The sequence below is a fragment of the Cherax quadricarinatus genome, chromosome 78 (genome assembly GCF_038502225.1).
Source record: "Cherax quadricarinatus isolate ZL_2023a chromosome 78, ASM3850222v1, whole genome shotgun sequence".
In the NCBI taxonomy this organism is placed as follows: Eukaryota; Metazoa; Arthropoda; class Malacostraca; order Decapoda; family Parastacidae; genus Cherax; species Cherax quadricarinatus.
This window is the reverse complement of record NC_091369.1, coordinates 7132084-7148080: the sequence shown is the minus strand read 5'-3', so window position 1 is coordinate 7148080 and position 15997 is coordinate 7132084. Positions and strand designations below refer to the sequence as shown.

Genomic DNA, 15997 nt, shown 5'->3' with positions numbered 1-15997 from the left:
GTGTGCTTTGTGTGGTGTTTATAGTGAGCGGTGTCTATAGTATGATGTATAGTGTGATGGTGTGTATAGTGTGTGTGGTGTGTATAGTATGTGATGTGTATAGTGTGTGATAATGTGTATAATGTGAAGTAGTGTATATAGTGTGTGGTGTGAGCTAGTGTGTGTGTTGTGTATAGTATGTGATATGTATAGTGTGTGATGTGTATGGTATGCGATGGTGTGTATAGTGTGCGATGGTGTGCATAGTATGTGTGATGGTGTGTATAGTGTGAGGTAGTGTGTATACATATACACTTGCATGTTTTACGCTGGGACACTTAAAGATGACAGTTCTTGTGTATATCTTGTCGCCGAATACAAAATATACTTTTATAGTGTATGTTGCAGTGTTGGGCGTAATGTTTATGGTTCATGTTGATGTTAGTAGTGATGTTTATGGCTATTGTAATAATGTTTATAGTTCATACTGACACTCAAGTAATATGGTAAACAACTTAAATTTTGCTGGTTCAAGACTGTGGCCTCTACTGCCTTCAATCATATTGCCATCACTGCCGCCACCGCTTCCTTGACTTTAAAACAACTTAAATTCTGAAGTCTGGCCTCAAGTCTTGTCCGGTGAAGCTTAAAAGACTGGAGAAGGGAAAGAAAGAAGGAAGGAAGGATTGAAGGAAGCAGAGTGAAAAGGGGGAGGGGAGGTGACGAAGAGAAGGAAGGAGGGATTGACCTACACTGATGGTCAGTAAAGTGATTACGTTTTGATCACGGGATGGGGGTTAAATTTTGGGCGTGTAGGCTCGAGGATTTTAACAGTGATTGGTTGTGGTAATGGTGGTGAGGGTGTGGTAGTAGTGGTAGTGGACAGCAGTGGGTGGTATTAATGTAGTGTTGTGTGGGGGTGGTAACACCCACAGTGTAACATTGTTACACAGGAAGGAACATTAAGGAGAATATATCCCGTGCAGACATACTCCAGGTATAACTTTCTGCTAGATTCTTATACCCTGGAGTTGTGTTACCGTTGAAGACACCATGATACTTAAGTATGTGTTGAAATCTCAGAGAGGATATACAACATACACCAGCATACTTCATATAGTATTAAAAAAACACGCAGCTGTATAGGAAATGTGTATTGTGAGGGAGTTATGTTCTGTGTACAGTACTCACCTATTTGTGGTTGCAGGGGTCGAGTCTTAGCTCCTGGCCCCCGCCTCTTCACCGGTTGCTACTGGGCCCTCTCTCTCCCCGCTCCATGAGCTTTATCAAACCTCGTCTTAAAACTGTGTATGGTTCCTGCCTCCACTACGTCATTTTCTAGGCTATTCCACTGCCTTACAACTCTATGACTGAAGAAATACTTCCTAATATCTCTCTGACTCATTTGTGTCTTCAACTTCCAATTGTGGCCTCTTGTTTCTGTGTCCCCTCCCTGGAACATCCTGTCTTTGTCCACCTTGTCTATTCCACGCAGTATTTTATATGTCGTTATCATGTCTCCCCTGACCCTCCTGTCCTCCAGTGTCGTCAGGCCGATTTCCCTTAATCTTTCTTCATAGGACATTCCCCTTAGCTCTGGAACTAACCTTGTCGCAAACCTTTGTACTTTCTCTAGTTTCTTGACGTGCTTTATCAAGTGCGGGTTCCAAACAGGTGCTGCATACTCCAGTATGGGCCTGACATACACGGTGTACAGTGTCTTGAACGATTCCTTACTAAGGTATCGGAATGCTGTTCTCAGGTTTGCCAGGCGCCCATATGCTGCAGCAGTTATCTGGTTGATGTATGCTTCCGGAGACATGCTCGGTGTTATACTCACCCCAAGATCTTTCTCCTTGAGTGAGGTTTGCAGTCTTTGGCCACCTAGCCTATACTCGGTCTGTGGTCTTCTGTGCCCTTCCCCTATCTTCATGACTTTGCATTTGGCAGGATTAAATTCGAGAAGCCATTTGCTGGACCAGGTGTCCAGTCTGTCCAGGTCTCTTTGAAGTCCTGCCTGGTCCTCATCAGATTTAATTCTCCTCATTAACTTCACATTATCTGCAAACAGGGACACTTCTGAGTCTAACCCTTCCATCATGTCGTTCACATATACCAAAAATAGCACTGGTCCTAGGACCGACCCCTGTGGGACCCCGCTCGTCACAGGTGCCCACTGTGATACATCATTACGTACCATGACTCGTTGTTGTCTCCCTGTCAGGTATTCTCTGATCCATTGCAGTGCCCTTCCTGTTATATGCGCCTGATGCTCTAGCTTCAGTATTATGGGAGTCGTTATAATGTACAACATAGGATACATACACCGTGAGGTGTACGTAAGTTAGGTGTATTGCATTAATCTAATTATCCCAGTGTGTATATACTGCGAGTTTATTGTAATCCCAACTTAGGGATTACAATATTCTAGCCTGTTGGCTAACAGGTGACATGTAGCCTTAATGACCCCCGTATACTTGATAGGCTTTAAACCCCATTAACCATTATCAAGGATATAAACACACACACACACGATATATATATATATATATATATATATATATATATATATATATATATATAATGTTTATGTATGCATTGTGGTTGGTGTAAGTTGGTATATGAGTGAGCAATATTGCACCGGCTGCTGCGCGGTTCCTACTCTTTCTCTGTGACCAAAATGAACGATAATTTGACCCATTTTTCTGGTATAATTGTCAATATTTTCTCTGGGGCGTTCGTTCCGCTGACTGGTGCTTGTAGACACAGCTGGGATGTGCGTGCGTGTGTGTGTGTGTGTGTGTGTGTGTGTGTGTGTGTGTGTGTGTGTGTGTGTGTGTGTGTGTGTGTGTGTGTGTGTGTGTGTGTGTGTGTGTGTGTGTGTGTGTGTGTGTGTGTGTGTGTGTGTGTGTGTGTGTGTGTGTGTGTGTGTGTGTGTGTGTTGTGTTGTGTTGTGTGTTTCAGTCGTTATTATTATTATTATTATTATTATTATTATTACTATTATTATTATTATTATTATTATTTCCACCGTTTGTATTATCAATCAGAGTTGAAGAGTTATCGTACCATTGTTGATCTTGGAGTCGTACCTGAGGTTTGCTACTGCCACCCAGGATGCCATCCACAACATTCGACTGATACTTAGGTAGCTGTGAACTGCTAGGTAAACAGGGACAGCAGGCTCAAGAAGACATACCCATATATACTGCATTGCACAGGGTGCCACCTACAACACTATTATTTGTGATGAATGGTTTTGAAAACCGACAAGTTGAAGATTGAGACACTTATGCAACATATGGGAATCTTTATTGAAGAAACGTTTCGCCACACAGTGGTTTCATCAGTCCAATACAAAGTAGAAATGGGTAAGGAGAGGAGGAGTTTGAGGTAATCAGTCCCTCAGCCTGGAATCGATGTGTTCAGTCCACCACTCTTGTAGGAAGTACAGCATAGGGCCAGAGAGGTGGCTTATATACTTGTCGGTTTTCAAAACCATTTATCACATCTGTCAGACACTGCAACATCATGGGATCTTTGTACAAAGACATCTTCAACGCTTGTCCAACCTTTGGACGACGACCTACTTACACTAGTGGAAGGTCCTCCTGCTTCCACTCACCTGACTGCAGTATATAAGCCACCTCTCTGGCCCTATGCTGTACTTCCTACAAGAGTGATGCGCTGAACACATCGATTCCAGGCTGAGGGACTGTTTTCCTCAAGCTCCTCCTCTCCTTACCCATTTCTACTTTGTATTGGACTGATGAAGCCATTGTGTGGCGAAATGTTTCCTCAGTAAAGATTCCCATATGTTGCATAAATGTCTCAATTCTTCAACACACTATTATTGCACCCAGGTACCTGTTTACAACTCCCAGAATTGATCCAGTATTTTATTTCTTAATGTTTGGGTGTTATTTCCACTAGGTCAATCCTCTTGATCTGATACCATACAGTCTGATGTAGTCTAAGACGTAATTATCCAGCAATATTTCACCACAAAATGATCTGATGGCATAATCAAATCTTACACAACTACCTCCATTATAGTCTTATTATAAATTAATACATAATCCTTAAAAAAAAAATAATTCTTTACGTGTAGCATAAATATTTATATATGAATCACAGTTTCCCAGGTGGAAAAATGCGCAGGATTCAATGAAATTTTACATTGATCCCATGTTGTGAATTATTACCTGCACTTACTCCAGTAATAATGTTAGTTTTACATGATATTATTTTTTATATAGATAAATTTAGAGGTTAAAGAGCAGTTGTCCTTCCTTATTTCGTTTCAAACCCTGACCCTGTCTGAGAAGTACCACCATCGTTTTTTTTTTCTTGAGATGCCACGCACAAGAGTCGGCTAACACCTAAGCTCCTGTTTACTGTTAGGTGAATAAGGACGGTAGGTGTAAGGAAATAGGCGCAGATCTGCATCTCCCTTAGGTTCGAACTAGGGTTCTTTGGTTGTGATCTCGTTACCTACCACTGATCAGTGAATCAATTATTTCAAGATTCACGAACATTTCGTGAATCTTGATATTCTAAATATTCCCACAATTGATGACATTATTTATAAAATAATGGAACACTTTTTTTCAGTTTAAATCCCTTGTTTTACATAAAAATCATTAAAACAATGCAGTGTCCTGCATAACACATGACATAACACATAACGTAACACATAACACAACTCATAACATAATACGTGATGTAACACTTGATATACGTTAAAGTTGTCTACATTGTTATTTTCCCCGCCTCATGTGCTGGCAGCTCTGTTAGTGCATAGGACACAGCCACTTTTCGCCACATAAAACACTGCAGAAGGCCTACTGGCTCATACTTGTCAAACCCAAACCCACTAAACAACATTCGCCCAAATCATTATCAGTGTTACCCAAGGAATAAGATTTGATGACCCTTTTAACTCAGCTCTCACTCAAATCCAACCCCTGTGACTCGTGCATTTTTAATTCAACTCAGCGGCCGTATCCCACTGAAGCAGGGTAACCTTAAAAGAAAAACGAAAGTTTTCTTTTTAAATTTAGTAATGTATACAGGAGAAGAGGTTACTAGCTAGCCTCTTGCTAATTGCCTCTTACGACACGCGTAGCCTACGGAGGAAGAATTCTGTTCCACTTTCCTGTGTATTTATCTAACCTATATTTGAATGCAGACAGCTTTTCTATTGATGGTTTCATAGTTTATTTCCTATAACCCTGGTTGTGTAATGACGAACTGGTGGTGTCGATGGGTCCTGCAAACAACAAGCTTAGAAGTATTATGTAGGATTTGTGTGTGTGATCCTACTGGTTTTACATGAATCCTAATAATGAGATTTTTTTTCGGAGGATAGGCAACTTACATCGGTCATGGTCACCAGCACATAGGGAATCCTGCTCCTCTCTGTGGAGCTTGCAGTGCTACTGACTGATGGATAGTGTCAAAAATCGTATCCTAGTCTTTATTAATGCCGATTTGGCTATGGATTGTGCAATTACTGATAGTCTTCAGAGACCTCAGTTCCATTTTATAAATAACTTTTAGTGTGGCTGATCATTTGTAACTTTTAATGAATAGTACTGATTTCATTTACTTATTATTTTTAGGACTGATAGACGTGTGTATCTCTCCGTGTGTATGTGCGTGTGTGCGTCTGTGTGTGTGCGTGTGTGCGTGTGTGCGTGTGTGTGTGTGTGTGTGTGTGTGTGTGTGTGTGTGTGTGTGTGTGTGTGTGTGTGTGTGTGTGTGTGTGTGTGTGTGTGTGTGTGTGTTTTATGGGGAATTAAATGGGAGATTTTATATAAAGGTTTGTAATCTTTAACCAAGTCAGTGCTTTAGAAATTCCATAATGTTAATTTCCCTCCCTCTCTGCTTTCCCGTCTCCTTCCCTCCTTCCCTCCCTCCCTCCGTCCCTCCCTCCCTCCCTCCCTCCCTCCCTCCCTGCTGTCACACACTAAAAAGAAAAACAAAACATCAGTCACAATTATTGTCATCCGTCAAGACTGAGAATGTAAAAACAGTGAAGTCAAGTTGTCTTGCACTACAATGTATAAAAAAAACTATAATATTTATTGTGTGTGTGTCAGCAGGCAGAGTGCCGGTGGTGCTGGTTGCTGGAGGCGTGACGGTGCTGCTGGTCATGGCTGTGGGTCTCTCTTCACTCTTCTTCTGCAATAAGCGACAACCTGAGGGTAAAGGTGAGTCTGCCCTCGCAACCCCACACAGAAAACCTCCTCTGACTAAGTGCTTCCCGTCCACTGTGGCACAGCCACTCTCTCTCTCTCTCCACCAGTTCTGTTCCAGTCTTGGGAATGCGCTAAATCCTGGGAGGTTATGCAGCGTCTAGGAGATGTGAGATAAGGTTTATGCAGCGTCTAGGAGATGTGAGATAAGGTTTATGCAGCGTCTAGGAGATGTGAGATAAGGTTTATGCAGCGTCTAGGAGATGTGAGATAAGGTTTATGCAGCGTCTAGGAGATGTGAGATAAGGTTTATGCAGCGTCTAGGTGATGTGAGATAAGGTTTATGCAGCGTCTAGGAGATGTGAGATAAGGTTTATGCAGCGTCTAGGAGATGTGAGATAAGGTTTATGCAGCGTCTAGGAGATGTGAGATAAGGTTTATGCAGCGTCTAGGTGATGTGAGATAAGGTTTAGATGTGAGATAATAGAGCGTCTAGAGATGTGAGATAAGGTTTTTGAGGCAGGGGGATGGGGTGGTTTATGCAGCGTCTAAGATGGAGAAAAAGGGTTTTTGCAGCGTCGAGATGTGAGATAAGGTTTTGCAGGCCCCGGAGTGGATAAGGTTTTTGCAGGTCTAGGGGATGGATAAGGTTTGGGAAAATCTAGGTGATGGAGATAAGGTTTGGGGGTCTAGGGGATGTGAGATAAGGTTTTGGCGCAGGGGATGGAGAAAAGGTTTTTGAGCCAAAATGTGAGATAAGGTTTGCAGCGTCAGGAGTGGGGATAAGGTTTTTGCAGGTCAGGGGGATGTGAGATAAGGTTTTTTGATCAAGATGGGGGATAAGGTTTTTAGCGTCAGAGATTTTAGATAATTTTTGCAGCGTCAGGGGATGTGAGATAAGGTTTTGCAGGTCAGAGATTGAGATAAGGTTATGGGGTCTAGAGATGGAATAATTTTTGAAACAGAGATGTGGGGATAAGGTTTTTGATTAAGATGTGAGAAAGGTTTATAGGCCCCGGGGATGGATAAGGTTTTGCGGGCTGGGGGGGGAAAAGGGTTTTTGCAGCCAAAAAGATGAGATAAGGTTTTGCAGGTCAGAGAGGGATAATTTTCAGCCTAGGGGATGAGATAAGGTTTGCAGGCCCCGAGATGGAGATAAGGTTTTTAAAAGGCAGAGATGGGGATAAGGGTTTTTAGGTCTAGGGGGATGTGAGATAAGGTTTTTCAGGTTTTAGGGTGGAGATAAGGTTTTAGGTCAGGGGGATGTGAGATAATTTTGCAGCGTCAGGGGGATTGAGATAAAAGGAAAAGGCAGATTTAGAAACAGGGAAAGGTTTAAGAGATGTTTCCCAACGGGTTTTAAAACGAAGAGATGTCAACAGGGTTTTTAGCAAGAGATGTTCAACAGGGGGTTTTATAGGTTTTTGAATGGAAAAACAGGGAATAGGTTTGAGATGTTAAACGGGTTATATAGCGTTTGGGATGGGTTTAAAAAAGGTTATAGCGTTTAAGAGATGTGCAACAGGTATATAGCGTTTTTGAGAGGGTTCAATCAGGTTTTAATAGGTTTAAAAGTGGTTACAACAGGTTTATAGCGTTTAAGAGAGTTCAACAGGTATTTTAAAAAAGTGTTACAATCAGGTTATATAGCGTTTTAAAAGATTGAAAATCAGGGTTTATAGCGTTTAAAGGGTGTTAAATCAGGGGATATAGCTTTAAAAAGTTCAACGGTTATATAGCGTTTAAGAGATGTGTTACAATCAGGGTTATATAGCGTTTAAGAGATGTGTTACAATCAGGGTTATATAGCGTTTAAGAGATGTGTTACAATCAGGGTTATATAGCGTTTAAGAGATGTGGCAACGGTTATATAGGTTTAAGAGAGGATCAACAGGGTTTTATAGTTTTTAAAATGTGATACAATCAGGTTAATTTGGTTTAAAGTGGATACAACAGGTTAATGGTTTAAGAGATGTGATAAAATCAGGGGTTTTAGGTTTAAGATGGGATAAAACGGGGATATAGGTTTTAAAATGTGATAAAAATAGGTTTTAGCGAAAAATGAACAACTAGGTTATATAGCGTTTAAGAATGATACAATCAGGGTTATATAGCGTTTAAGAGATGTGATACAATCAGGGTTATATAGCGTTTAAGAGATGTGATACAATCAGGGTTGCACAGCTTTAAAAAGGGTACAACAGGTTTTATAGGGTTTTAAAAGATGGATAAACAGGTTATATAGTTTAAGAGATGGTTTAAATCAGGGTTATAGGTTTAAGAGATGTGATAAACAGGGGGTTTTAGTGTTAAAAAGGGGTTTAAATCAGGGAAAAGCAAAGATTTATAAAAGGTTTTATAGCTTTGAGATGTGATACAATCAGGGTTATATAGCGTTTAAGAGATGTGATACAATCAGGTTATAAAGGTTTTAAAAGAGGATACAACAGGGGTTTTATAGGTTTAAAGATGGGGTAAATCAGGGTTATATAGCGTTTAAGAGATGTGATACAATCAGGGTTATATAGCGTTTAAGAGATGTGATACAATCAGGGTTATATAGCGTTTAAGAGATGTGATACAATCAGGGTTATATAGCGTTTAAGAGATGTGATACAATCAGGGTTATATAGCGTTTAAGAGATGGAAAAACGGTTTATAGCGTTTAAGAGATGATACAACGGTTTTTTAGCGTTTAAGAGATGGATAAATAGGGGTTTTATAGGTTTAAGAGATGTGATACAATCAGGGTTTTATAGGTTTTGGAGGGAAAAAAAGGGGTTTTATAGGTTTAAAGATGGATACAACGGGTTTATAGGTTTTAAAAGATGTATAATCAGGGGTTTTATAGGGTTTTAAAAGATGTGATACAATCAGGGTTTTATAGGGTTTAAGTGGAACAAAGGTTTAGGTCAAGATGCAAGACAATCATGTTTGATTCAAAGAAGGTGATATCTCCAGTACCATGAATTAGAGAAGACTATGTTTAGGTTGAGTTTAATCTTGTGATTTTTTTGGGGTGGGGGGGGTTCAGGAATGTAAATAACATGGAAGTTTGTGTTCACTTTATTGCTGTCTTGGTGCTGGTGAAGGCTCTTCTTCCTAGGAGTTGGAGCTACCCTCTCCTTCCATGAAATTTTATTACCTTCCATTCTCTGGACCTCTATGGGTTTAGCACTTTCCCATGACTATACCAATAATAATAAATAGGTAATGAGACAACTGCAGTTATATATTTGTTATTACAAAGAATAACATCACTTTGTTATGATAGGTGAAGAAAGGGACGGATAGAAACATAAAGTAAGAGAGAGAGAGAGAGAGAATGTGTGTGAGAGGCAGTGAAAGAGATTAATAAACAAGGTTGGAGGGACTGAAACAATGTTGTCTGTTTATGTTATAGTTTTTTACTGTTAGATATCGTCCCCTTCCTTGGATCAAACCTGATTATCCCCAATTTAGACGCTGCAACCCGGGGTTTAAAGGGCCCCCCAAAAAAGAATAATTTTCAAAACGTCTTATAGTCAATTCCCCCATTCATTTCCTCAGCTTCCTCTTCCTCATTCTCCTCCTCTTCCTCCTCCTCCACTTCTATCTTTACCTGGAAGAAAAGGGAAAGGGGTATAACGAGAGCCCAAAAAGGCCGTCCAACAGGAGTTGCTTTATGTTGGCTAGGGGGGGGAGGAGGAGGAGGGATGGAGGGGCGGGAGGCATGGAAGGGGAAGCTAGTGTAACAGTAAGTGTAGAGTGGTGGAGGGGGGATAGACGATGGTGTTAGGGGGAAGGGGAGTGGAAGTGAAGTGTGGGGTGGGGAGGTTTAACGTGTGAGAGAAAGAAAAAGATAATCAAAATTTAAATAAATAGTAGGAAAGAACAAGGTATAAAAATTTATTTGAGACGAAGGGGAGAGGTGAAGGGGGAGGGGAACAGGAGAGAGAGGAGAACCATGAAGTGGAGAGGGAAGGGGAGCAGAAAGGGAGAACCAGGAACAGGAGGGACAGTAGGGAGAACCAGGGGCAAAGGGTTGAGAGGAGGAGAAGCATTAGGGGGAACCAGGCAGGGATCAGAGAGGAGGGGAAAGGGAAGGAGAACCAGGGGAGAGGATCAAAAGGAGGGGAAGCATTAGGAGCCAGGGGCAGTAGGATAGAGGAAAGCAGAGGGAGAACCAGGGACAGTAGGATCAGAGAGGACTAGCAGCAGTAGGGAGAACCAGGGACAGTAGGATCAGAGAGGAGGAGAAGCAAGGGGGAAAAGACGGGGCAAAAAAGGGGTAAAACCAGGACAGTAGGATCAGAGGGGGAAGGGAGGAGAACCGGGGCAGAGGATGAGAGGAGGAGCAGCAGGGAGAACCAGGACAGTAGGATCAGAGAGGAGGAGCAAAGGGGGAACCAGGACAAAGGGTCAGAGGAGGAGCAGCAATAGGGAGAACCAGGAACAGGAGGAGCAGCAGTAGGGAGAACCAGGGACAGTAGGATCAGAGAGGAGGAGCAGCAGTAGGGAGAACCAGGGACAGTAGGATCAGAGAGGAGGAGCAGCAGTAGGGAGAACCAGGGACAGTAGGATCAGAGAGGAGGAGCAGCAGTAGGGAGAACCAGGGACAGTAGGATCAGAGAGGAGGGGGCGAGGGGGAACCGGGGCGTAGGATCAGAGAGGAGGAGCAGCAGTAGGGAGAACCAGGGACAGTAGGATCAGAGAGGAGGAGCAGCAGTAGGGAGAACCAGGGACAGTAGGATCAGAGAGGAGGAGCAGCAATAGGGAGAACCAGGAACAGGAGGAGCAGCAGTAGGGAGAACCAGGGACAGTAGGATCAGAGAGGAGGAGAAGCATTAGGGAGAACCAGGGACAGTAGGATCAGAGAGGAGGAGCAGCAGTAGGGAGAACCAGGGACAGTAGGATCAGAGAGGAGGAGAAGCATTAGGGAGAACCAGGGACAGGATGAGAGGGGGAGCAGCAGTAGGAGAACCAGGACAGAGGACAAGAGGGGGAGAAGGAGAACCGGACAGTAGGATGAGAGGAGGAGCAGCAGTAGGGGGGAACCAGGGGGAGGATCAGAGAGGAGGAGCAGCAGAGGGGGGAAACCCGATCAGTATGCAATTTAAAAATCAAAGGTGGGAGGATGTTCCCTTGTTCATAATACAATCATCGATTTTTCCACACAATTCTTGCCTCCTGGTTTCTTAAATAATGCACAAAAGAAAATATATAACATCAATAAGCATATGTCTTAAATAAATTGGTCGACCATAATAAATGTCTCAGGGCCATGAAAGCTGCAAATAATTTCCTTTCTTCACGTAAAGATTAATAGTTTCTCTCAGTACCAAACATCAGCCAAAAGTATGATCCCTTTTAATATGTCCAGCAAATGAATTTCAGATAATTTCAGTAAATAAGATATAACAGGTATTTAATTATTAATTTAAATAAAAAATATATAACAGGTCCTTAATTATTAATTTCAATAAATAAGATATCATAAGAGGTTCTTAATTATTAATTTCAATAAATAAGATATCATAAGAGGTTCTTAATTATTAATTTCAATAAGATATCATAACAGGTCTGTAATTATTAATTTCAATCAATAAAATATAACAGGTCCATAATTAGCTGATTCGAAAGAGTTACTTTTAGTGTCTTTAACTTTGTAATAATTAAATTTATGTTTCTCAAGAAAACATTGTGAATTTTAACCAAAGAAATTATATTCTACCATATAAAGTGTTTTTATAGCTACAAAAAAATATATCAGTGAAAAATTGTAAGATCTCGGCGTTGCTTGTACCATCAACAATATTTGAATTCTTGATTATGTTCTTTTACTGTTTTATCTTCGTCCAGAATGACCATATATCTTTGTTTCTATATTTTGATTCAGTAGATAATGATCTTTCACTGATTTCATTTTTTTTCTACACAAAGCTAGCTATAGTAGTAGTGGCGGTGGTGGTGGTAGTAGTAGTAGTGGTAGTGGTAGTAGTAGTGATGGTGGTGGTGGTGGTAGTAGTAGTAGTAATAGTGGTAGTAGTAATGGTAGTATTAATGGCGGTAGTAGTAGTAGTAGTAGTGGCGATGGTGGTAGTAGTAGTAGTAGTAGTGGCGGTGGTGGTGGTAGTAGTAGTGGCGGTGGTGGTAGTAGTAGTAGTCAATCAATATACTTTATTTTTTAATAAATACAGTATAATATAAACACACATTACATATACCCACATAAATAAAATACTGATACATTATGCATGTCTCAGTTACTATTATCTAAATAAACTTATTTTTACTTGCTTCATAATTTTATAACCCTTTTATTCTAGATTTTATTACATCCAAAATAATTTTTCAAAAATTCATTCATTATGTATCTCTGAAGAGCTGGGATATATACAGAAAATTATGTCCCCCTTTTACTAAAAAAATTAATAATGCAGTGTTCTTATAGATAAATAATTTACAGTACTCACCTTGTAATACAGCAACATAATATTTGAATAAAAACATATTGCATAATTGTACGTCATTATGACTGTTACTATAAGTGGGTAACCCCATTATTTTTCAAAGCATGTAAAGACCTCATTAATAATGTTAAAGTATCTATAACAACTGTATAACCACACTGGTTCTTGGCTCATGGATTTGTAGGAGCAGGGAGGAGAAGCAGGAAGAAGGAGCAGGGAGGAGAAGCAGGAAGAAGGAGCAGGGAGGAGAAGCAGGAAGAAGGAGCAGGGAGGAGAAGCACGAAGAAGGAGCAGGGAGGAGAAGCAGGAAGAAGGAGCAGGGAGGAGAAGCACGAAGAAGGAGCAGGGAGGAGAAGCACGAAGAAGGAGCAGGGAGGAGTAGGAGGAAGAAGGAGCAGGGAGGAGAAGCAGGAAGAAGGAGCAGGGAGGAGAAGCAGGAAGAAGGAGCAGGGAGGAGTAGGAGGAAGAAGGAGCAGGGAGGAGAAGCACGAAGAAGGAGCAGGGAGGAGAAGCACGAAGAAGGAGCAGGGAGGAGTAGGAGGAAGAAGGAGCAGGGAGGAGAAGCAGGAAGAAGGAGCAGGGAGGAGAAGCAGGAAGAAGGAGCAGGGAGGAGTAGGAGGGAGAAGCAGGAAGAAGGAGCATGGAGGAGTAGGAAGAAAAAGCAGGAAAAAGGAGCAGGGAGGAGTAGGAGGGAGAAGCAGGAAGAAGGAGCAGGGAGGAGTAGGAGGGAGAAGCAGGAAGAAGGAGCAGGGAGGAGTAGGAAGAGCAAGCAGGAAAAAGGAGCAGGGAGGAGTAGGAGGGAGAAGCAGGAAGAAGGAGCAGGGAGGAGTAGGAAGAACAAGCAGGAAAAAGGATCAGGGAGGAGTAGGAGGGAGAAGCAGGAAGGAGCAGGGAGGAGTAGGAGGGAGAAGCAGGAAGAAGGAGCAGGGAGGAGTAGGAAGAACAAGCAGGAAAAAGGAGCAGGGAGGAGTAGGAGGGAGAAGGAGTAGGAAGGAGAAGCAGGAAGAAGGAGCAGGGAGGAGTAGGAAGAACAAGCAGGAAAAAGGAGCAGGGAGGAGTAGGAGGGAGAAGCAGGAAGAAGGAGCAGGGAGGAGTAGGAGGGAGAAGCAGGAAGAAGGAGCAGGGAGGAGCAGGAAGAACAAGCAGGAAAAAGGAGCTGGGAGGAGTAGGAGGGAGAAGCAGGAAGAAGGAGTAGGAAGGAGAAGCAGGAAGAAGGAGCAGGGAGGAGTAGGAAGAACAAGCAGGAAAAAGGAGCAGGGAGGAGTAGGAAGGAGAAGCAGGAAGAAGGAGCAGGGAGGAGTAGGAAGGAGAAGCAGGAAGAAGGAGCAGGGAGGAGTATGAGGGAGAAGCTGGGAGGAGTACGAAGAAGGAACAGGAAGAAGGAGCAGGGAGGAGTAGGAAGAACAAGCAGGGAAGAGTAGGAAGGAGAAGCAGGAAGTAGCAGGGAGGAATAGGAAGGACAAGCAGGAAGGAGGAGCAGGAAGGAGTACGAAGAACAAGCAGGAAGAAGGAGAAGCAGGAAGGAGTATGAAGGAGAAGCAGGAAGGAGCAGGGAGTAGTAGGAAGGAGGAGCAGGGAGGAGTAGGAAGAACAAGCAGGGAAGAGTAAGAAGGAGAAGCAGGAAGAAGGAGCAGGGAGGAGGGGAAGCAGGGTGAAAGTGGGTAAGGTATATATACTGTAATTACAAGAGGGAAGGGGATTATTATTAGGTATCCCCGAGGGACTGTCTGATAGTGGTTGCCTGTATTTCTGTATTTTTTTCTTCAAAGAGCTGGAGGTGCACTTTCTTTCCTCGGATCAAAGCTAATTTCCTCCTATATCACAGGCGCTGTGTGACCCCTGCTGGTTTAACGCCTCTTAGCAAGAAAAATGTTACTTATTTTCTGTATTTCAGGAGATATTGAAGTGTAATGAAGGAAGATGTTGGCAGTGATGAAGGAAGATGTTGGCAGTGATGAAGGAAGATGCTGGCATTGATGAAGGAAGATGTTGGCAGTGATGAAGGAAGATGTTGGCAGTGATGAAGGAAGATGTTGGCAGTGATGAAGGAAGATGCTGGCATTGATGAAGGAAGATGTTGGCAGTGATGAAGGAAGATGTTGGCAGTGATGAAGGAAGATGTTGGCAGTGATGAAGGAAGATGTTGGCAGTGATGAAGGAAGATGTTGGCAGTGATGAAGGAAGATGTTGGCAGTGATGAAGGAAGATGTTGGCAGTGATGAAGGAAGATGTTGGCAGTGATGAAGGAAGATGTTGGCAGTGATGAAGGAAGATGTTGGCAGTGATGAAGGAAGATGTTGGCAGTGATGAAGGAAGATGTTGGCAGTGATGAAGGAAGATTTTGGCAGTGATGAAGGAAGATGTTGGCAGTGATGAAGGAAGATGTTGGCAGTGATGAAGGAAGATTTTGGCAGTGATGAAGGAAGATGTTGGCAGTGATGAAGGAAGATGCTGGCATTGATGAAGGAAGATGTTGGCAGTGATGAAGGAAGATGCTGGCATTGATGAAGGAAGATGTTGGCAGTGATGAAGGAAGATGCTGGCATTGATGAAGGAAGATGTTGGCAGTGATGAAGGAAGATGCTGGCATTGATGAAGGAAGATGTTGGCAGTGATGAAGGAAGATGTTGGCAGTGATGAAGTAAGATGTTGGCAGTGATGAAGGAAGATGCTTTGATGAAGGAAGATTTTGGCAGTGATGAAGGAAGATGTTGGCAGTGATGAAGGAAGATGTTGGCAGTGATGAAGGAAGATGTTGGCAGTGATGAAGGAAGATGTTGGCAGTGATGAAGGAAGATGTTGGCAGTGATGAAGGAAGATGTTGGCAGTACTCAACAATCAATAAAAAATAATGAGAAATACCAAATTATCCAGTTATCCTAAATCCCCATCGTTTCAAAGGTTACTGAAAAAAAAAACCCGCTTCAAATCGCCCTCGGATGTGGAAATATACACGAGAAATAAGTTTTCTAATGTGTTCGTATTATGTATTATAATGTGAGAGGCGCTAAACCCGCGTGGGTCATGACAAGAAGTGGTGTAGGGCTCGATCAAAGAAGGAACACTGCAGCAAGCCTACTTGATCCACGAGGCATCTCATTGGTCTGTTGACATGCCAAGTTACTTGCACATTGCCGTTTTAATACCCATATGGATTTAGCGTTTGTTTATAATAATAATAATAATAATAATAATAAATGGGTAATACCACCATCTTGCTAACATCGACGTAAATACAATTAAAAATATTTAGTATTAAGATATTTAATTCTGAAATTGATTATTTAACAATTTAAATAGTTTTAAGATATTTGATATTTAATTCCCAATTTAAAGAGTGTTCAGATGTTCAAAATTTAATTTTTG

The 15997-nt window shown here is 42.1% G+C and overlaps 1 protein-coding gene across 5 annotated transcripts in view; it reads left to right on the top strand.

Moving 5' to 3' along the window:
• LOC128701640 (irregular chiasm C-roughest protein-like) overlaps positions 1-14816 on the top strand; it is a 215778-nt gene extending 200962 nt beyond the window's left edge. For 2 of the 5 annotated variants that reach the window (XM_070101638.1, XM_070101640.1), the window contains exons 10-11: positions 6084-6194; positions 14526-14814. In XM_070101638.1, the coding sequence (XP_069957739.1) occupies positions 6084-6194; positions 14526-14542 (128 nt within the window). In that variant the 3' untranslated portion in view covers positions 14543-14814. Of the gene's footprint in view, positions 1-6083; positions 6195-14525 lie in introns of all 5 variants that reach the window. The other 3 variants (XM_070101637.1, XM_070101636.1, XM_070101639.1) reach the window with 3 other exon arrangements.
• The last annotated feature ends 1181 nt before the right edge of the window (positions 14817-15997 follow it).